At 47.5% G+C, this 23,174-nt stretch overlaps 2 protein-coding genes across 2 annotated transcripts; both read left to right on the plus strand.

The window, feature by feature from the left end:
- The first annotated feature begins 1,113 nt into the window (after positions 1–1,113).
- On the plus strand, positions 1,114–2,070 carry LOC133892892 (calmodulin-binding protein 25-like). The gene has a single exon (XM_062333881.1). It carries the CDS (start codon positions 1,240–1,242, stop codon positions 1,852–1,854), a length of 615 nt encoding a protein of 204 aa, XP_062189865.1. The 5' UTR covers positions 1,114–1,239; the 3' UTR covers positions 1,855–2,070.
- Positions 2,071–7,288: 5,218 nt separating this feature from the next.
- LOC133893217 (RINT1-like protein MAG2L) lies at positions 7,289–10,941 on the plus strand. The gene is made up of 4 exons (XM_062334190.1): positions 7,289–7,611; positions 7,730–7,837; positions 8,627–8,736; positions 8,859–10,941. Exons 1-4 carry the CDS (start codon positions 7,374–7,376, stop codon positions 10,821–10,823), a joined length of 2,421 nt encoding a protein of 806 aa, XP_062190174.1. The 5' UTR covers positions 7,289–7,373; the 3' UTR covers positions 10,824–10,941.
- The last annotated feature ends 12,233 nt before the right edge of the window (positions 10,942–23,174 follow it).

Consider the following 23,174-nt stretch of genomic DNA (forward strand, 5'->3'; position numbering starts at 1 on the left):
ATCACATGCGTATGTCAAGCTGTCTTCTAGCACTGTCTTGTGTCGGTCCACGATTTCACTCTCCGCAAAGATGAATAGTGAAGGAAATGAATAAGTGAAGCATTAAATATGATTAGATTAATTAAGTAAGTGATGTGAGAGTAATGATTTTAAAAATATCAATTATCAGCTAGCATCTGCCGGCCCGAGCCCTCCTCATAGTGACTACTTATTCTTTACCTCGACAGCTTTTTTATTTCTCTTAATTTTTATGATGAAATATTGTAACAATGAACACAGACGGTATGTATTAGTTGATGAAAAAACCAAAACTTTTTCTTTTATCTTAAAATAAAAACTAGCATCAAGGGAGTGAGACAGAGAGTGAGCAAGCGAAGCGTAGATGGAGGGACAGGTCGATGTGATTCTGCTCTTTTTGTTACCGTTCGAGAGGGGCTGCCTAGACGGTAGAGTCTAGAGAGAGATCTCGCCGGAAAAAGAAATCCCCGGTGAGAGCGACAACGAGCCCACCCCCTATATTCCCGCGAATTGACGGGTGACGGATGAATGGACGGGACGGGTATAGTAACATTTGCTGCCTCTTCCTTCGTGCCAGTGTGTGATTTAGAGATCGAGTTCGTCCCAGTGATAGATTGGTTGTTCAATAAAACTTGTTAAAAAGATCAAATTTTGTGCCTCAGTCAGACTGACAGTCACCGATTTGTCGTGAGGCAATGCAAAGCTAAGATCTGCACTGCCCGGCCGACAACCCAATCAGTCAGAGTTCCCGGGGAAGTCGTCGTTTCTTTGCCCGTACGGGAGTGGCTGCTGCGTCCACACTGGGCATAGGCAAAGCTCGCCGTCGGTCGACCACAGTTCACAGGTCAATCTGGCCGAAAAGCGTCGCACGGCATGGTTGGCGGTTGCCACCCACCACCCTCTGCCCTCGGAGAGTGTTCCGGTCCGCAGCTCGCAGGAATGTTCGCCGTTCGCTTCACTCCAGCGGCTGGCGGTGGCCTCCGACACCGAGACAAAACCCCTCACGCCGACGCCCACGCCCCCACGCGGTTTCCCGTCCCCATCCCTTCTTTACCCGCCCGCCCCTCTTCCCCGGCTTCTTTTATATACACCCACCTCCCCCTACTCCCACTCCCCCCGGCCCTCGCCTTCCTCCTACTCGGCTCCTCCTTCCGGTGTGTACTACACTCACACTAGCCACTAGGCTTCCGGGTTCAGTCTCAGCTCAGCTTCGTTCAAGCCATGGACGCCATCTCCTGCCTGGCGCCGCCTGCCGCGCTCCTTGCCAGCTCCTTCGCCGACGCGGCCATCGCGCGCGCTCTCTACTTCTCCATGTCCGACTCCGCCGGCTCCTCCTCTTCGGCGCCCGCGCAGCAGCACTCGCCTCTGCTCGCGGACCTCGCGTACGCGTCCGCGCCCGCGCCGCACATCACCTGCGAGTCCGTGCTGGTCGCCGACTCGCCGCGGCGCTCCCCGGGCGGACGCCGGCACCAGCTGGCGCCCGCGGGCGGGCGCGCGGGGAAGCGGCGGTCCCGGGCGTCCAAGCGCGTGCCCACCACGTACATCAGCACCGACCCCGCCAACTTCCGGATCATGGTGCAGCAGATCACCGGCGTCCAGGCCGAGCCCGTGTCGCCGGCCGAGGCCGCCGCAGGCATCCTGCCGATGACGTTCGAGGCGTCCCTGCTGCTGGCCGCGGACAGTACCCACGCCGGCGCGTTCGGGAACCCGCTGCTGGCGGCCGTGGCGCCAGGCGACGTGGCGTCGCTTCATCACCAGCTCCAGCAGCAGCAGCAGCCGTGCTTCCCGACGCTGGACTCGTGGAACGTCATGTACGAGAGGAACGAGCTGCTCTGAGCCACTCTCAGCCACTCACGCCATGCATTGCCTGCCATTACTTAGGACCTAGATCGAGCTGCTGTTCTAGCCTAGCTACCAGCATGCATGTTTTTCCTTTTCCTCTTTCTATGTACGAGGAGATCGAACTGGAGAAGCTAGCGTATAGTAGCGTATGTAAAGCATCTACGCTGGACTCACGCCTTTTCCTCTTTCTATGTATTAATTCTTGGTCTTTGTAGCATGTATATCAGTTGGGGTCCTTGTAGTCTTTGAGATTTAATGGAAGTTTGTTAGCGTTTGTGAGTTTGTGTGTCCTTTCCTTCTAGTGGTTCTTGTGTAATGGCTGATGTCCTGGCGCGAGTCGTGCGCTAGGTCGTTTGTTCGAACTCTTTTCTCCTTCTTAATGTAATCATGCGCAGTTTTATTGCGTATTTGAGAAAAAAGAGTATAGTACCATATACGTATGTACTTGCTGTACTTAGGTTGTTGTATGGTTCAGAACTAAGCTAGCTAGCTTATCAGCTTCACTTTCAAGCATGATCTGGTTCTAGAATGCTGATCGAATATATGCAGACGAGATCGAGATGACCTGATCGATTTTGGTAATTTATTGGCTCGCAAGACTTCTATTGGATGGACGTTGTGCATAAATATGGCAATAGGCAGAGAATGCCCACGTGCCCGTGCGCAAGAAACCCAATAGGCGCGGATGCGGGTGTTAATGTCTGTTAACGGGCATAGGTATGGGTTTCATCTTAAACCCAACAGGCAAAAGTTAATGGGCAATAAAAATAAAACCCGCGCCCGCAAACCTGTCATACCCACTCCAATTAACTGACATGTGAGCCCTCAAGTGAAGTTGGTATATATATCAATTGCCACCTAGGCTTTCCTTCTTCATACCTCCTTGTCAGCCACCACCTGCAGGCCCCCCACCTGTCAGTCGCCGCCCGCTGGGCCTGCCAATTCGCCGTCAGGCCCCCCCCCCCACCAAGAGTCCTAGCCACCTCGCTACGGCAATGCTAGGCTCGCCTCCACACGGCCAACCAGCCTCCACACTACCCTGTCGCCAGTCACTCTCCAGCCTCCACATCGCCCTACCGTCGACCAGTCCTCCGCCACCGCCCTAGTACCCCCTCCCATTCGGCCCAGTGCCCCCCTCCCAGTCTTGGATCCAAATCCAGCTGCCTGCCACCAAAGGGGGCTCGAGGCGGCGTGACGCGCCCACAATCAGATCCCGACAACCTCGCCGACCACGCTGCATCCTTACAAAGGCAAGCATATTCTTCATCTTGTAATCTTGTTGATGTAGGTAGCCCAAAATTGAATGGACAATTGTGCATGGAGTGCTACTAGCTAGTTTAATTTGTGACTGGAGTGGTAATTTGTGTTCATTTGTGAATGCAGCTGCAATGTCAACCCCTAGTAGCTCCCAACTGCAAGCCTCCCATGCGACCACTGCGCCTAGTCCTCTTGTGGGTGCAGTTGGTATTGAGGAAGACATGGATGTTGTGCACATATCAGAGGGGGAGGACGAAGAAGCTGTTACTGCTGCTGGCTCAAAGAGAAAGCTCACTTCAGCAGTGTGGAACAACTTTGAAAAAGTGTGTGATGATGGTGTTTGGAAGGCTAAGTGCAACCACTTCAAGAAGAAGCTTTCAGCCACCTCAAGAAATGGTACAACCTATTTAAAAACTCATTTGAAAACTTGTATGTACAATAAAAAGAAACCAGGGGTGAAAATCCAAGCTAATTTGAGGTTTGGAAGCACTGAAAAGGGGGCAGTGGCTGTAGAGAACTATATGTTTGATCAAGATGTAGCTAGAAGAGCTTTTTTTTCTCCATGATTATACTGCATGAATACCCATTGTCCATTGTTGATCACTATGGCTTTCGTAAATTTGTTAGTGCATTACAACCTTTGTTTAAAATAGGAACTAGAAATACTATTAGAAGAGACATCTTGAGTTTCTATTGTTTAAAATGGGAACTAGAAATACTATTAGAAGAGACATCTTGAGTTTCTATGAGGGAGAGAAAAGGAAAGCTAGGATATTCTTGCAAAGGACTAATTGTCGTGTTGCTATTACAACTGACTTTTGGACAGCTAATAATGAAAAAAAAAGAGGCTATATGACAGTCACCGGACATCAGATGACTCGTGGAAGCTTAAAAGCTGCATATTGAGGTGATTATCTAATTTTGCTTGATGTCCAATTGAATTATTGCACTATTTAGTGTATATTTTCTTTATTTGCTTGTTGTCTAGATTGTATATTTATGTAATTGTCTAGCTGAATTATTGCATTCTTTTGTGTATATTTATGTATGTGACATGCCCTCATACTGGAGAGGATATCTGTAATACATTGCACAAATGTCTCCACAGTTGTGATCTTGATCGGAGGGTATCAATTGTGACCCTTGACAATACTAAGCATGATTGGCTTAATGGAGACAAGGCTTGGGGCAGCTAACATACTATTGAAAGGAAAATTGATGCATATGCGGTGCTGTGCACATATTCTTGACCTCATCGTCAAAGATGGCATGGAAGTCATTGGAATGACGGTTGCAAACATCTGAGATAGTGTTGCTTATTGGGTTGCTACATCAAAGAGGTATGAAAAGTTTGAGAAAACGACTCTAGATGAAAATATTGAATTGGATAAGAAGTTGCACCTAGATTACAAAACTAGGTGGAACTCAACCTATATCATGCTTAGTATTGCTATACCTTATAGTAAGGTTTTTGAACGTTTTAATGAGCTTGATAGGAACTATGTTTGTCCATTAGAAAATGATTAGATATTTGCTACTACTGTTTGTGAGAAATTAGAATTATTCTATAAGTTCATTGGGTTATTTTCTAGGACAAAATATGTGACAGCTAACATTTTCTTTCTTAAAGTATGTGAGATTAAACTTAAAATCAACTCTTGGAGTTATGATGAAGATGAAACTATTAGAAAAATGTCTGCTACCATGATAGCAAAGTATGATAAGTATTGGGCTAACATCTATGGTCTTATGGCTGTTGCTGTTATTCTTGGTCCACATCATAAGATGATAATGTTATATGCTTGCTACATTGCCTTTTTTGATGAAGAAGCAGTCGAAAAATATGTTACAGATTCCCATCAATTGCAGATTCCCATCAATTGCTAATTTATTTGATGAAATGTTACCTTGTGAATGAGCAAGAGTTTGTGGGTACATCATTTGGTGATGTTTCTTCTTCAGTTAGTGTAGCTGTTGTGTTGTCAATTTTTAAAACGCTTGCTGCAAATAAGAAGACTACTAGCTTTATTGGAAGTAAGAATGAGCTAGATCGCTATTTGGATGACGAAACTCTTCCTCGCGATGAGAATGATTATTTTGATGTCCTTGGTTGGTGGAAGTTGGAGGGAATTTGTTATCCCACTTTGAGGCTAATTTCTCGTGATATTTTGGCTATTCCAATCACTATAGTAGCTTTAGAATCAGCTTTTAGTACTAGTGGGAGGATTTTAAGTGAGCATCGCAACCGTCTTACTCCTAGAATGTTGGAAGATTTGATGTGTAGCTAAAATTGGCTTCATCACGCTCTCAAAGATAAACAAATGTGCATTTGCAATGTATTCTATTTCTAATATATGAATTGTAGGCTGCAGCTACTAATGTATATGAAACTTGATTGTAGATGAAGGTGGTAAAATGTTTGATAGCTTTTTGTCATGCCTTGAAGACATTGAAGAAGAAATGAAGGAAGAATCTTGCATCACTACTGTGGATTCCGATTAATGATCTATTTTTTTTGTTATTTGTTTCCATTGGTGAACTTGTTGTCTATGGCTATGTCTTGTCGAACCATTTCTATTGTATGTGTGAACTAAACTATGTGTGTAACTGTGTATGCAATTATGTATATTGGCATGTGAGATGCTTGTTATTTGTGTGACAATGAGTATTTCGATGCTTATTTCATTCAAATTTGAGATGTTTTGGATGTTGAAGTTGAATTTAGATGCTTGGTGGTTCTATTTTGGTGATCTGGTTCTGGAATCTGGATGGTGATCTGGTTCTGGCGGGCACACGGGTTTGCCCGTGGGCGATGGGCGTGGGCGGCATTTCCTACTCGTGGTGGGTGATGGGCGCGTGCGTGGGCATGAGATTTACCTCGCGGACGTGGGCACGGATAGGATGATTTCAAACAGAGATGGATGCTATCAACTAACTCAAAAACTAGAGAGAGAGAGAAAGGAAAATGTGCAGTCTCTTTTCCTTCCCTTTTCACACGAGAAGAAGCCCAACAAGGCCTTTGTTCCGTCGATGATCTAGGCCTGAATTCGGGCCCATCCCCTCCTCGGGCATGTTATACAGTTGCTTAGGAGGCCATTAGCAGGTGTTCGCACACCCCTCATCCCACATGCATCCTCTTCCTCCTTTTGCCTGCATCGTCTCCTCCGTCACCCTTCCACTGCCTCCCCTCAAATGAGCTCCAATACTAGGCCCCTCCTATTCTCACCTCCCGCGAGCTCTCCTCACCGTGCTCTCCCCTGTCTCGCCCTACTTCTTCGTCTCTGGTGTCTCTCATATCGGATCCGCTATCTCCCACCGCCACCATGCTAACCGTAATTGATTTGACGCTCTTGCCACCCTCGTCGACTTGCTACCCAAGGGCCTCCCTCTGAGCCCACTAACCGCCCAATCCTTGACCCGATAACCTCAAACTCAAACCCAAACCCAAACCCAATCATGGATGTCCTAAGGGTGTGCAAACGCATGATAAGTGTACCCCTGTGCGATGTATAACATTGCCACCCATCCTCTGCAATATGTTAGGATGACTTTTAGGCCCAGAGCTATCTCACAATTCAGAGTTGTCTCTTCTTGGCCTTGGGCTGTGGCAGATGATCCCTGCCTAGCTAGAAGCGGGTATGGTTCAATTTATCGTCGGTATCCGCTCAGTTATTGTAGTTACCGAATGATTCGGTCCGCACTGCATTCATAAATCGAGCGGTTACCGACCAAACTCAAATTCAAAACTAAAAAAATAAAAAATTTGATAAAATTTGACTAGTTTCTACCGAATTCACCGAATTACTATACGGTTACCGCTGACGAGCGATTTTCAAGATCCAGATGTATTTGTAAATGGGTCGTGGTTCAGTCGTGGGTATAAACAAACCTTCGAAATGGGTCATGGTTCAGTCGTGGGTATAAACAAACCCAAGCCCGTGTGTGCGTCAGACTTTGATCACCAAAAAGCAAGAGAAAATCATCCTTATATTTTTCTATGTGAGCAGCTGCTGGAAGAGCTAAAATCACAACCGTCCATCTCCATCTCTACGATCAGATTGAACCAGTCAAGCCAAGCCAGCACCAGAGAGAAATTAACTTGATCACAAACCAAATACCTTTTTCTATGCCCAATTTTATCACTGTCCTGAAATTGGTCATGGCCGAAATTTGGCTTGACACAGGTGGGCTAAGAGAGTCCCGTCCCACGCGGCCACGCCAAGCCACCTCCTCCTCCTCTCTCTCTCCACTCACCCATGTCGCCCCCGCGGCTGCGGCCGCCGCCGGCGAGCCTGCGCGGCTTCCTGGACGCGCACTTCGCCTCCCCGGAGGACCTAGCCGCCGCGCCGGCCCTCGCCGAGTTGCTGCGCCGCGAGTGCGCGGAGCTCGAGGCCTCGCTCCGCCGCCTCGAGGCGCAGCTCGCGTCCGCGGCCGCTTCCTGGCTCGCGCGCTCCGGCGAGGCTCGGTTGGACCTCCGCCGCCTCAGGTCCCGAGGTTCGCTTCCCTAAACCCCAGGGTTTTAGTCCTAGTGCCGCTCCCCCCCCCCCCCTCCCCCCGTGGCTCCGCTGCTGATCCGGCGCGGGCTTGAACTGATTTCCTTGTTGGTTCGTAGGCGGAGGCGTCGAAGAGGAGGATGAGGGGGTGGAGACGGTGCGTACCGTGGGGTTGCCGGCGCTCGTGCGGGAGATCCAACGGATCGACACCATTCGACTCTACGCAGGTGACCGTTTGTTCATCTCTTCGTGTCATGCTTTTTCCAACTATAAACTAGCAATCCTGGTCCTGGAATAGCTGCAAAATATCACTGTTTGTGAAATGATTTACTCTCAAGTTTGATATAGTTTATGTTTTAGATGATTTCTCTTGTTGATATGGACGTGACGTTTAGATGGTGGCCGTGTCAAATAGAATGTGGGTTGTACCTATCAAATTGGTTTACTACCTGTTGCATTAGCCAGCTACTCTGTTAGAGTGAATTGTGTAGCCAGTATTTGAGTAGTTTGTTGATGCTAGATGTTACCTCTTGGTGTAGTTCTTGGTAATGTGCATGCTTTATGTACTGCAACAACATAATCCGGTAATCCATTTTATGTCCACCCATTTCTCAAGCGCTCAAAATATCCATTAATTGTAGCACTGACCTTGCAAATTGCTGAGAAACGTAGTCAAAGTTCCGTTCAATGGAAAAGCTGCTGTGTTTGTTTCTTCCATGCCTCAGTGTCAGTTTATAACTAAGATACTCTTGAAGGTTTGCACTAAATGAACTAGTATCGACACTGAGTTCATTAACAGTACATGAATAAATGCCTTCTGCTCAGTGTGAAACTTGCCATACCAGTTCATAGTTTTAACTTTGATTCGATTACCTGTCTGCATGCCAATCTGTTCATTTTTTCCATGAGAAGGAATTTTTAGCTGCCGTAAGCAGTGTCATATCTTCTCCAAGATCTCCCAGTATGGTGTAGGAATGTATAGTGCTTTCTATAACTTTGCTACGCTGACATTCCAGAAGCTACTCTACAGTTGGAAGCTTTGGTTGGTAACCTAGAAGATGCGGCATTTTCCATCGTTAGACAGGCTTCAAAGTTGAACCTGCCATCTATACTTCGAAAATCAAATGTGAGAACTTTTCACCTTACTCTTTTACTTCATTTGTTATTTCAGATGTGCTAATAATAGTTCAATAGGTTTCTCAGCAAGCTAGTTTGCAAAATAATGCTGACCCCCTTTTCCAAATGTAGGAAACAGAATGGAAGCAAGGAAAGTTGCTTCACGCTATCAATGCCATGAGAGATATTGAGCGAGAGTTGGTAAGCATCAGCACAAGTAGACCACAGTGGACCAACCTTATCATGGTCGTTGATTCTAGAGTGGACAAAACTCTAGCCATTTTGAGGCCTCAAGCACTCACAGATTATCGGGCTCTACTTGCAGCACTGGGTTGGCCACCTTCTTTGTCCTCACCAGACACACAGGAGGATAAATACTCCCAAATTCCGAATCCTCTTGACTTGATGAACGAGGACAATAAAGAGAAATATTCTCAAAGCTTCCTAGCACTGTGTGCCCTGCAACATGTGCAGGCGAATCGTGAAGTGCGCCAATGTCAAACAACAGCAGCAACCCCTGCCCTAGCAGATTCGAAGTACTTCGATAAAACCGCTTGCTTCGATAATGGACTTTGGGCAATTGATGAATTAGTTCATCCTATTGCTTCAAGGATGGAATATCATTTTGCGAAATGGTCTGAACAGCCGGAGTTCATTTTTACCCTTGTTTACAAGATAACAAAGGATTTCATGGATGGGGTGGATGATATATTGCAGCCTTTGATTGATCAAGCAAGGTTAGTGGGCTTAAGTGCCAAAGAATCTTGGGTAACTGGAATGGTGAAAATGCTTGTAGGATACCTTGAGAGGCAAATTTTCCCAGCACTTGTCACCTCTTATCAAGAACAGGCTACTGTTGGCAAACCTGAAGTTCATTCCTCTTGGTTGCACTTAAATGACGTGATGATTTCTTTTGATAAAAGAATGCAACTTCTGGCAGATTCAGGAATTCAGAAAATTGCATCTATTTCTGAAGGGCTGTCGAGATCCTTATCTGTCTTTTCAATATATGGTGAACACTCTGATTGGCTTCAGATATGGGCTGGTGTGGAGCTTAGTTCAGCGCAAGATAATCTCAAATCTGAAATGGACGATGAGACAAGTTGGTCATGTATTGACAATCAGCATGGCCAGTTTGGTCATCAGGAAAACTCTATTAAGTTTCTTCTCTCTACAAGAGAAGATTACAAAGCTCCGCCAGTTTCTGAAATTGTTGTCAAAACTGCATTGTCAATGATCAAAAGAGGCTGTGCTCTGCCTACTAAGGGAATGCAGAGCCAGTATAACCGATCCTCTTCAGTCCAGTTCCTGAATGACTTTTTTCTTGTCTTGCGTGACCGATGTGAGGCATTGCAATTGTCGAATACAGCATTAGAAGATCAGTCTTTGTCAAAGGCTTCCTGTGCAATTAATGCTGCGCGTTATTGTGAAAATGTGCTTCGGGAATGGGATGAAGACACTGCCTTCTTGGATATGGGTGCTCGAGGGTCTCTATTTACAGATGAAATCAACTTTTTGGTTAAATTAGGGACCAATTATCTGGAACAGATACTGTCTTCCATTCTGCTTGAGTTTGAAGATCTGTCATGGGAATATGTCCAGAACATTGGATCATCGAGTGAACAAACTGCCTTAGATGATCAGATCCTGGATGAAGAAAGTGTTGGGGTATCTCCTGGTTTTGTTGCCAGTCTAGATGTTCTGACAGACAGAACCACTAAGCTGAACCTATATCTAAATTCCAAGGATTTCCTTGATCTTTGGAGGAGTATAGCGGAAGGTCTGGACTACTTCATTTACAGCAGCGTACGGTGGGGTGAAGTAAGTTTCTCTGACCCAGGAGTCATCCAGCTAAGAGTTGATACAAAAGCCCTTCTCCACGTTTTTAGGCCCTTCTGTTCAAGACCTGAAGCTTTTCTCCCATTGCTAAGCGAGTCCCTGAGACTGTTAACCATGAGAGGGGCAGATGCACAATACCTGCTGGAAATGCTCACGAACGATTCAAAGAGCGACAATGGCCTATGGCAACAAGGATTTCACCATGTAAAAGCTAGCCAAGCTGCAAAGATCTTAAGAAGCAGGAGCGTTGCTGCATAATCTTCGTCATAAAAGGGTGTTGCTGGAAATGATCATAAAGCTGATTTTGCATGCTGATATTTTGATTTGAATTGTGATGATACTGCTGCTGAATGCACGACTGTATTCCTTCCGGGAAGCCTACTGCGATTTTTTTTTACTTGCTGATTAAAAATCCCAAGTCACTGCAAGAGATGTCACTAATCAAGAAAAAAACTTGTATTATACAACGTTGCACGTATCGAACATGGTAGAAACTCGGGGGCTGCTAATTAGCGCAAAAGTTTTTTGCTTTTAAAGGACAAGAATAAATAGTACTTTTTTAAGGGAACAACAATAAATACTTCACTTTGGAATAGAATCTTTACTGTACAAAACACGAGTTAACTCTCGTGTCACATCTTCCTCTTTTTCTCATATCTAATAAAAACTTTTAAAATTTAAATAATTTATCTATTTTTTCACTCACCTTTGTCCTCTAGCCTTTTCCTTTTTTTATTACAAATATTAGGTCCGATTTACTAATAAAAATAATTAATTAATTCAGAGAAAAAATAGTGAATAATCAATTTTTTTAATCCTATTTGAAATTAAATTATGACATAGCTCTTGACATATTTGTTTGGCGATACTCTTATGACATATTTATATCTCTATATCTTGAGTTTGTACTTAATATTATCATATTTAATATTTATGTTTTTGTTATAACAAACCGCACTTAGCTTGTGGGCCATAATTGAATTGCGGAAGAAGGCAACAACGACAGGACTAATGATTGGTTGCCGAAAAACATAGTAGGTCCATGCCCTAATTCTATGGTCGGAGTAGTCTCCACTTCCTCCCCCCTCTCCTAATCTGCTTCCCTCTCCACGCCACCGACATCCCCTTCTACCCTCATCTTTGAGTGGGCTATGCGGGTGGAGGGCTGTGAGGGCCGCACAAAGTTCTTTTCCGCCCTTCACGAAGCAAACTGTCAGTCGAAGCTGCAGATGGAGGATGTGGGTAAAGAAAGCCCTCTGCTTCACCAGCGTGAACTTCCAGCTCCGACCGGAGTATCATGGAGCATTCCCGGTGAAGGCCATCAACAAGCGATGGTACACCGGGTGGTCGAAGAGGTGGTTTTACTACGTCATGGGCTCCGGGTTCCCTCTTCACTCTACCAACCGGGAGATTCGGTACATCCGAAACCCGGTAGTGGAGATGCTCGAGGCCCGGATGACTTCGAGGGTGGAGCTCCTCCGGCAGGTGGCACAAAAGATGAGCATGTACGACCTCGTAAAGGAGTTCATAATGCTACGTATCAGACCCCCAGGTAGGTTGGGACTATGCCTTTGAGCAAGGTGAGGAAGGTGAAGGCGAGCCAAACACATACTCCGGGCCCACCATTGACTCTGGTGAGTCTTCCTTGCTATCCAACTTCGAACTTGCAAACAAGGCACCATTTTCTTTCAAAGCGATGCCTGACGCTGGACGAAGCCACTAAAGTCGTGGACAAGTTCCTTGGTCAGCCTTCCCTCACTAAGTGGGAGCAGCACATGGAACTGGTAAGGAGCTGGGAGCATCATAACCGGATCTGCTCGCACCTCGGTTTTGTCGGCCCCAACATGGCATGATCCGATGGAGCCCTAGGAAGCTGAAAAGTGTGGGTATTCTACCACCAGCATCACGGGCTCCGCGGTCGTGACGACCTCGCTCCCAGCCTGAACTCCCATCATCCTGGTGGGCTCATGTACTAGTTTGGCGGTCGAGTCATCTGGGACGGGGTTGGAGGGGGCAAAGTGCTGGAGGCACGGCTAGGACTCAGAGGCTAGAGGTGGTGTGTCTGAGGACAAAGCCTAGTCCAAAGGTGGGGGCCTCAGGGAGGCTTCGACCTGTCCGGACCCGACCGTCCTCAGCCAGGGTGGAGGAGGGTGCGAGATTTTCACTTGATGGGCCCTGGGGGATCCTTCTCCACATCGATGATGAGGATGTGACAAGTCCGATGGTAGCTGTGACCGTTGGCATAGGTGAGCTCGCAATTCTCCCTCTTTCTTCTCTCTACTTCTTTGTGGGCTGCACTCACGGCAGTGGTCTTGACTTTGCCTTCTTGTTTGTAGGGGCCATTGGTACGTACCCTTTCCAGAGGTACTAGCTCCAACTGGAGTCCTGATGATTTCCCCAGGGGGAGGTAAAGGTGGCGTGCCGGAGGCTAGGGTTTCACCACCCTGAGCCATGGCCGCAGAACGGGTGTTGGCTTCCGTGGTCGGGGCTAGGGGCTCTGGACACTCCAGGGTACCCGCCTCCGCTCCTCTGGAGCAGAGCTTGACCCTCGAGGCCCTGACCCCGACTGACTTCACACTTCGTTCGGAGGCGTTGAGCATCTTTGCCTCTACCCCATCTCTCTTCACAAGCAGGGAGGTAAGACGCTCTCTAGCTCAGAGGCCTCCGAAAGAGGTGGTGGCGCACCTTCGAGTAACGGTTTGGTAAGTATTTTCATTTATTAGGGACCATTTGTGGTTGTAATTTATTGGTTGTCGCCCTTACGCTTCTTCGCTGCAACCGGCATCAATTGGTCCTGATGGAGGCACTGGAGCGTTCGCAGCGCCGAGCCCTTGCGGCGGCTCGTGACTTGGCTTGTGTTGATGTAGACAAACTCTGTCACGCATTGACAGAATCTGAGAAGCGAGCAGTGACCGTAGAGGGCCGCCTGCAGGAGGAGGTGATGCACTGGGAGCATGCGAAGGAGGTGGCCCGGGTGCTGCCAAGGTCCGTCGTGCTGCTAAGGAATCTATTGGTGCGGCCAATGGGACCTGCATTGATCTTCGAATTATTGTGGTCGAGGCTCAATGTGAAGGGAGGGTTGCTCGGGTCGCGGAGGATGCATTGCGTTCTGGGCACCAAGGGTTGGTTGGGCATGCGACGGAGGTGGCCTATGTCCTCGGGAAGGTGCTCGAGGGCTTCGAGGCCAAGGCCTCACCTTTGCCCTCAGGGGGGAACAGCCTGCGCCCAACGCTCAATGGCTCCAGTCTACCATAGGGGCGGCGACCAGCGTCGTTGTGGCTTTCACCAACTCCAGTGTCTACGTGGCCTCGATAGCGTAGCTGGCACTGCTACACCATGTGGGGTGCAACCATCTTGGAGTGCTGGAGTAGTAGTTCCGTTAATCTGCGGCAGAGGTCATCCTGTCCGAGGTGCCCCCTGCGGAGGTCTGCACAACGGTGGTCGGCTTCCGCCGAGGTGTATGGACGAAGCATGGTTTTGCGCGGGGGTCATGGTCTCGTAGTCGAGACGCTGACCGCGGAGCAGTGAGACATCACGAGGGGGGAGCCCCTGACGCTCGTGTTCCACGTGCGGTGTGATAGCCTCGAAGGCGCTGCCGCCAAGGTCTCAACATCAGGCAGGTGCTCGTTCGGGTGGCATGGAAGTTGCTGGGGTAATGTAGGACCACCTCTGTGCCCGGCGTCGGGTTGGTTTCCCTCTTGCCCAATGGCCTGGGGCTCACCGCCGATTTTCGAGACACTAGCGTCTTTATTGCCCCCCCCCCCCCCGTTGCATGATCCGTCATGCAAACTTCACATTCGGTCTCGAAATCCTTAGACTCCATCTTGGTGCCCCATGCTTGGAGAAGACTAGGCTCATCTAGGTCGTACCTCATAACGAAAACCTCATGACGGCTGAGGTCCTCGAAACAGGACTCCACGACTGCCATTGATCCGGTCATAGGTAGCCCAACCATAGTCTCAATACATGTGGAAACATGAAAAATACGCCCCTACCTGACGCGCCAGCTATCAGAGGATGATCCCTAACAATGTAGTTGGGGTATACCGAATGATGGATGCGTGGATATGCATTTCTTATGGGTGTTTATCGAATGAACTCAAGAACACAGGGATTTATTCAGGTTCATACCTCTCGTAGGATAATAGCCCTACTTCCTGTGTATTTTCTTATAAATGCATGAACTGGTTATGAAGTGTTCTCTCTCTCCTGCTACCTGGGTCCTCACCCCTTTATATACCAGGGAAAAGGAGTATATACAAATGGACCGTGCCAAAACAAGTGGCCGACCTACTCCTAATGAAGCCTAATTATTCCTAGCTCATCATGACGATGGGTATGCACGCCCATCCTACCCTGGTCGCCCTGCACGCCCTGTCACGTTCGCTACGCGCAGTCACATTTGCCTGTAAGATCGTTCCATAGCATTTAATGCTACGAGACGAGTCACCTCGTCTTCTCGCATGTCCACGACCATGCTCGCTGAAAGTGGGTGCCTGATGAAAGAAAAACATGAGTGAACGATATTTAATACGATTTGTTTGGTTAGGTGAATATCTGTCCTGCGGCTAAAAAGGACTGATTATAGGATCTCCTTCTGTGACCAAGGGACTGATTGCACAGGCCCCGCTCTGGTCACACGATGAGATTGTGGTCTTGAAAATATCTACCGTCAGCTAACATTTAGTAGTGTGGGGCCCTCCTGACAGGACATCATCTTACCCATTATACCAACAATACTCTTATAACGTATTCACATATTTATTACTTAAATTTATATTTAATATTACCATATTTAATATTTATATTTTCCTTACAACACGCCGTCATTACCTAGTATAAAAGAAGCTCTACTTACAGCGGCGGCTTCTGCTACCGTCCTGTTTTTCTTTTCTTTTCTTTCTCCCTACTGTGTTGGAAAAGGTTTGGGAAGAGAGAAGCAGAGGAAAGGCCCTGCCAGCTCGAGAACAAGAAACTCGCCCGTTATGCACGTGGACCTTTTTGGCGGCCCCAAACTGTGCAATATCCGTTGAGCCAACTGGAATTTTCTTTGCGCTTGCATAATCATCTTCCTTAAGCCACGTGATACGCGAGCTTTGCTGCAAGGCCGAGGACCCTAAGCTTCAGGGCCTCTCCTCTTGCTAGCTGCATCCTACCTAGCATTTCCAAACAGCAATTTACTACATTTCAATAATGCTGCAGCCGTGTTTCGGAGTTTGTTAATTTGTGTAGGAAACCAGGCACTCTGACCCAGAACTGCTCAAACATTGAACCTAGCACGCCTCGGCGGACTGTGTTTTTTTTAAGAACTCCAGTAGAGGAATCCCCTACCGGTGAAGAAAGCTTTATTAAAATGCTTAAAGAAAGAGCAAACACAACTGTACATAGCCTAAGAGTAGGCTAGACATAACGGACAGAAAAGGAAGAAGAAAGAAGAAAGAAAGAACTGGCTAAAACTGTTAAGCCATTGAGAAAAAGAGGAGTGAAGGGAACTATTGAATCTGTGCAGCTGCAAGCCAATAGTGTGCATGAAGTTTGTGCGCCAATTACGAAGGTCGGATTGGCTCTTGAAAAATCTTTGCATTTTTTTGTCTCCAGATTTCGCAGGATGCAATGGCGTGCGGACTGCTTTGTTGCCGGAGGAGTGGTCAGACATAGATGTGGAGAGAGCTTGCAAGACGTGAGAGGAAAAGAATAGGTCCCACTCTTCGTTGCAGCAAATCACGGTCTATTGTTCCATGTACACATCGTGTTATGCAAGGCGGTTTCCAAGAATTCATTGCTGTCCAGCGCATCTCTGAATTGCTCCATAAGTCGTCGGTTTAGGTTCAGATTATCCTTGTCACTAGCCGCATAAATCAAGTTGAAATCACCCAAACCCAATGTCCATATACGATGCACATATGGCAGTATATTCGATGCTGGGATCCTTTGGTTGGTAGGTCCAGAGAAATTTTGCGCTGACCAGCTATCTCTGGGACAGATCTTCAGCTACGGAGCCTGATATGATAGTAACAGTATTACCCCGTTCACACTTTTGTGGCTATCTGCAGCCTGCATGCGTGTTTCCTCCTTTTATTTTATATATATATATATATATATATATATATATATATATATATATATATATATGTCTTTATGTCTAGGTTAATCTCTGATATTATATTCGGTTATGTCAAATAATAGGTACGTGATTAGCGTTTTAAGTGGTTGTTACTAAGTATGTGTCTCGAAGGAATTCAAAAACACTAAGATTTATTTAGGTTCAGATTTCCCTCAAAATAATAGCTATATGTTCTATATATTTTCTAATGAGTTGAATGATGAACTTGTCCCCGTCACAAACCCGGTCCTCCTCTCTTTATATAATAGGAGGCGAAGTGTATATATAAGCAGACTGTGCTAAAATACAATGGCTACCTTATACCTAACAAAGATAGCTAAGCCTAGGTCATTATTACGGGTGATGGGCACGCCCAGCCTAGCCAAGTCATCTTGCATGTCATGTCCCATCCGCCAACCACCATCATGCCTGCTGCGCGCTCGTCACGTCCTCCTGCCCAGCTGTCACGCATGCCTATCAGGTCGTCCCGTAGTATTAAATGCTATGGGACGGATCACATTATCTCTACGTCGGTCCACAACTTCGCTCATCGAAAGGATGGTTGAGGAAGAAAAACGTATGAGTGGATGCCATTAAATATGATTAGATTGGTTATGTGAGTACCTGTCCCGCGATCATCCCTTGCTGGTCGCGGGATTTCTATCTGCGACTAGGGGACTGTTGCACAAGCTCCGCCTAGTCACGCAGGGGGGCCATGATCTTTAAAACATCAACTGTCAGCTAGCACATGCCGGCCTGGGTCCTCCTGACAAGGACCCCTTATTCTTTACATCAACAGTAGCCCCCAAGCTTTACTGTGGATGGGGTGGATTGAGTGGTTCACCGTATGGTTATAACGTCGTTGGACCCCACTTGGCCGTGGTCAGATCACTTGGGTCCCATGGGAACATAAGTTCACCCAGGGAGTAGTCATCGAAGTGGCCTGCTCTTGGTGTCGACTCAAGAAACCTCATCCCAAGTGAAGGTTTAAATGTCCGGAAAGAGAGAGAGAGAGAGAGAGAGAGAGAGAGAGAGAGAGAGAGATCGTGAGGGAGAGAAAAATGTGAGTGGGAGAGAAGCGTGGGAGAAAGAAATATTAATCGTCGCCGGACCAGAGGGAATTTTGGTTCCCTTGATGCATTTTTGCGAATTTCGTGGAAACTGGACTCCGCGGCAGTTGAGATATCACACTGGCCCTATAAATTGGAAAACCAAAGGTTCCCTATCCTTTCGCCACCTCCCATAGCTTCCAAGCCTTTTGCGCCCAGAGCACTTCTTCTTCGTCCTCGTTCTTACACCTGCCATGGCGTCGCACACTGACAATGAGCCAAATTTCCCTAAGTCCAAGTGCAATATAGCGAGGCTAAAACAGACACATGACACCGGCCTACTTCCTTGCCGCCTGTCTTTTCGATACTGCTCCAGGGAGAGCGTGTCTGATCCTCACCAAGGGGAGATTGTCATGTTTGTTTCCTTCTTCCTGGACGGTCTCGTGCCGACCTTCTTCGAGTTTTTCACCGCCATCATTACTTTCTACGACATTCACTACCTCCATCTTAACCCCAATTCTATTATCATCCTGAGGATATTTGCTCACATGTGCAAGAATTTTGTTGGAGCCAAGCCATGTCTCGATCTCTTTCGGCTTTTCTACTCGGCCCGGTCGGTGACCGGACCTATCACCAGGAGCTACGAGTTCCATCTCTGTGATGGCATCGTGTATTCCTACCACGAGCTGGGCTTCAAATCATTGTGGTCGGGCTAGAGGGAGGATTGGTTCTACCTATCAGCAGATAATGCCTTGGACAACTAGCGCGTGCCGAGCGCACCGGCGCTGGTCATCGAAAATTGGGGGAGTGCCCGAAAGACAACTTCGGAGTTGCTGACCCTCGCCACTCGGGTCAAGTAGCTTGGGGAAGCTAGGCTGACAGGATCGGACGTCGCCTATGATTTTGTTAAGCGCCGGTTGTACCCCTTGCGAAGGAGGGCTCATCCACATTCCTATATACTGGGAGTGACCACGACATCCAGGAGAGCTCCATGGGTAACATCACAGTCATTTCTATGATGTTTTTTTGCTCTTCTTTTTTTTTGTGCTAGGCGCATGACCCTTTACACACTCCTTCTGTCCAGATTTCACCGATGACATCATCAATTCACGGGTCCAAATGCTAATGTTGGCTGCCCCGAGAAAATATGGCCCTCCGCGTGGCGCTCCTGCGCTATGTGACCTTCCTTCATTAGAGAGGGCTCATCTAAGACTGGTAAGTTCGGCCTCTTCCTACAATCATCACCCTCAATCCTTGACTTGGGAAAAGGGATTTGTGACTTGGGCCACTGCAGGGTCTTCCTTAGGTCGATGTCCTGTGTTCGATAGTACACAAGATCATAGTGGTCGTTTGGTACATCAATCTGATTGCCCAAACGACCATCCCATCATCGGGCACCACCCCGACCAGCCGACATACTGCTCAGAGCCAGCCAGTGACTACGGATGGAGATTCTACGAGCGGTGTTGGGTGACAGAGGGTTGACAAATCCTACCCCGATGAGACATGCTCCGGCCAATCCTACCCTGACCAGACATGCTCCGACCAAGCCAGCACTGACTAGACACACTTCGACTAGGTCAGGGACGATCAGGCTGCTATTGGCCAAGGCCCTATGCCAATGGGGAAGAGATCGGTGGAGGACTTGGCTTCCGCAGAAGAGTCCAAACGTGCCCGTGGGACATCGGTCATTGGAGGCTTCACGAGGATGAGGGTCGTGCTTACCCCTCTGCCCACGTGATAAGTTTCCTGGTTAGGTGTAGATGCTTTTGAGGTTTTCTTTCTTTCTTGACTTCGCAGTCTGTTGTCGCTACAGGTTCTCGACTCTACCACAGGCCCTGTTTACAGCTCCTGTGGCGCCTCAGCAAGATGCTCCAGCCCCACAGCTTCCAGTGGATGTGATGCCGGGAGCATTGGCCATGACCTCTACGTCTGTAGATCCAGTCATGGAGCCCGTTCTAGGATCCGACCTACTTTTCTTGGTCACCAGCCTTCTCGCCTCTATCGGAAGACTGATCACCGAGAGAGAGGCGGCGGACAGTAGGTGCACCGAGCTGGAGAGACTGGTGGTTGGAGAGAAGGAGGCAACGCGCTTGCTTCAGCGGAAGAATGCCAAGGTTCAATAGGAAAATATTGCGCTCACTGTTGAATGTTCTCAGCTCAAGGAGGATGAGAGAAAGACACGTGGTATCCTTCAAGAAGCCTTTTAGGCAATCCGGTTACCCCTGTGGAGCATCAGGCTGGACACCGCCGACCCGAAGGATGACAGGGTCACCCTAGGCTGGGCCTATGCCATCCACATCTTGACGGAGAGGTTTGCTCAACTCCCAGGCATCCTAGCGGTGAGCACCTCGGAGGACGTGACAGCGGCAAAAGTCATGGAGGGGTATATTCTCAAGTGCTATCGCTGTCGTGACCCCAACTTTAACCTTGAGACCGTTCGGGAGGGGGTTGTGCATGCTGATCCCGCAGCCATGGAGAGGCTGGAGGTGGAGTGTCAAGGGTCAGCAGATTTCGTAGGGTCTATCTTCCAGGAGTAGACCATTGAGGAGACCGTAGAAGAAGAGTAAACCTTAAACTGTAACTTAGGCTTGTATTATGCATGAATGGAGTTTTTAATTTCTCTGATAAGCTTGTTTCACTGTTATGGTCGTTATCCCCCAGCTGCCTATATCCTTGAAATTGCATGAGTGGCAATTTTAATCCCCACTCAAATGGTTTGGTACTCACCACATGAGCAAACAGGCAAAGTAACTAGTAGCATGGAAAAATAGGAAAAATGACTACATAATCTAACCTGCTCTAGCCCCTGACAGTCTAGTTAGCAGAAAAATATGTCGACCAGGCGGTCAAGCCTTTGAATCAGAAAAACTTACAAGCTAGTGGGAGACTGTTCCTTTCAGGGAAATCCTGCAAAACAAAGAGTCTAATATTTGAATTGGAAACTTACAAGCCATGTTCCATGCTCGTTTAGAAGATCCTACAAAATAGAGAAACAGGCTTGTCTTCGAGTAACCCTACATACAAAACTTACACAATTGAGTTGTTTTAGGAGTTATGCAATAAACGGATGTCCTCCATGGCTAACTTGACCGCATCAGGTCAAATAACATCGACCACCTTGCAGGGCTCCTCCCACTTGGGGAAAATCTTATTCCAACCTACCTTATTTTAGATTTGCCTAAGGACTTGGTCACCTACGACCAGCTCCCGCACCTTGCAGTCATGATAGCTTTTGAGGCTTTGCTGATATCGAGCTGCTCAAATTAGAGCAGGATCACGAAACTCTTTGATCAGGTTTATTTCATCCTCTCGTCATGCCATCTGGTCATCGTCTGAGTAGCTAGTCACTCAGGGAGAATGAAGGGCAATCTTGGAGGGGAGCATTGCTTCCGCACCAATGACCTTGGTCTCAATCTCTTCACAGTAGTCCCAGATGACACTACTAGCGAACTGAGCCTCGTTGTCCGTAAGTATGCGGTTTGGACTACCAAACCGTACTACCAGCCCTCGTATGAACTTATTCGTTACTACAACAGTGATTTTCCTGATGGGCTCGAGTTCGATCAACTTAGTGAATTCGTCGATTGTCATGAACAATAATTCAAACCCGCATGGGGCATTAGGGAACAGTACCATAATATCGAGCCCCCAGACAGGGAATTGTTAAAAGAGTGGTATGGTTTGTAGTTCTTGGGCTGCTAGGTTGGTATGTCGGCCATGGTATTGAAATGACTCGCACCATTTCATCAGCTCGCAAGCATCCTAGAGGGTCGTGGGCCAATACAATCCTTGCCAGAACGTTTTTTCGACCAGGGTGCGGTATGAAGCATGGCTACCACATATGCCTCCATAGATATCAGAGAGTATTATGCTCCTCTCTTCCTGAATGATGCATTTCAGTAAAAGGTCATTGATCCCCTTGCGATAAAGACGTTCCTCTACCAGGGAGTATCTGTGGGCTTGTCGCATGACATTTTCTGCTGACGCATCATCATCAGGGACTACTTGATTCTAAAGGTAGTCTAAGATCTGATCCATCCAAGTCACACTCGAATCGAGAAGGGCGACCAGATGATGGCCACCCGAGGTTGACGGCACCGAAGGAGATGTTGCCTTAAAAGGTGTTGCCTCTGGTGCTCGGTTTCCAAGCGGAGCATACCCTTCACCTTGGTCTGAGGCCGCGGTGGATGGTCATATGAGTCTTTCTTCAAAGACTCTGACTAGGACATATTTGTGAGAAGAAGCTAGACGGGCTAGCTCATCGGCTATGAGGTTATCCTTGTGAGGGATATGCTTGACCTCGAAACCGATAAAGTGTCGCTCTAGCCTTCTCACTTCAGCGAGGTACGCCGCCATCATCAAATCAAAATATTGAAACTCCTTTTGCACTAGGTTCACGACCAGTAGCGATTCCCCTATCGCTAGCAGGGGCTTTATCCCAAGTGTGAAGGCCGCTCGCATTCCGGACAATAGGCCCTTATACTCTGCAATACTGTTAGTGGCCAAAAAACATAATTGAACTACGTACCTGAGGATGTCGCCAGTCGATGAAGTCAGGACCACTCCATCCCTCCCTCCCTTCAGCTTGAATGATCTGTCGAAGTGCATGGTCCAGCGCTCATAAAGCTCTGGTCGTTGTTCCTACTCGGGCTCGATGAATGATCACTCGGCCATAAAATTGACTAGTGCCTAGGACTTTGATGTTCTTCTACCCACTTTGATGTTCTTCCTACTGTATCCCTGCTATGGTGAATTTATTGAATGGAGAGCGATGATGTTATCTTGATTTTGTGGGCCTAGAAGTAGTGTATGAGTTTATGAGAGGCCTTCAGTATTGCGTATATCAGTTTCTGAGCCTGTGGGTACCAAGCATTCACGTCGTGTAGGACCGCACTAACGTAGTACACTAGTGACTAAAGACCTTCTATCTTGATGACAAGAACTGCGCTCATGACCTGGGCGATGGCTGCAACATATAGCAAAAGCTCCTCGTCTGGTCGAGGAGCAGTCAGTACCTTTTGAGATCTTGGAAAGCAGCCTCTACCCCCGATGTCCACTGGAAGTAGTCATTTCTCTTCAAAAGTTTGAAGAATGGCAACCCCTTTTCTCCTAGCCTCGAGATGAACTTGCTCAAAGCTGCCACACATCCTGTTAGTTTCTAGACTTCCTTTAACCTGGTCAGGCATCTCACCTAGTCAACGGCCTTGATCTTGTTAGGGTTCACTTCTATTCCTCAGCTAAACATGAGAAAGCCGAGTAACTTCCCTGATGATACTCACAACATGTATTTATTTGGGTTCAGCCTCATTCGGTACTTTCGAAGGTTATCCAATGTTTCCTGGAGGTCCGTGATCGGGTCGTCCTTTGTCCTACTTTATGACCAAATCATCAACATATGCCTCGATGTTTCTTCTGATCTTTGGTCAAAGAATAAACTAAATACACCGCTTGTAA

This window comes from Phragmites australis, chromosome 15, assembly GCF_958298935.1.
Source record: "Phragmites australis chromosome 15, lpPhrAust1.1, whole genome shotgun sequence".
In the NCBI taxonomy this organism is placed as follows: domain Eukaryota; kingdom Viridiplantae; phylum Streptophyta; class Magnoliopsida; order Poales; family Poaceae; genus Phragmites; species Phragmites australis.

Coding starts and splice junctions, on each gene's coding strand:
- LOC133892892 (XM_062333881.1), top strand. CDS start 1,240: ATGGACGCCATCTCCTGCCTGGCGCCGCCTGCCGCGCTCCTTGCCAGC.
- LOC133893217 (XM_062334190.1), top strand. CDS start 7,374: ATGTCGCCCCCGCGGCTGCGGCCGCCGCCGGCGAGCCTGCGCGGCTTC. Junction 7,612..7,729: donor CCGCCGCCTCAGGTCCCGAG/GTTCGCTTCCCT, acceptor GTTGGTTCGTAG/GCGGAGGCGTCGAAGAGGAG. Junction 8,737..8,858: donor CTATACTTCGAAAATCAAAT/GTGAGAACTTTT, acceptor TTCCAAATGTAG/GAAACAGAATGGAAGCAAGG.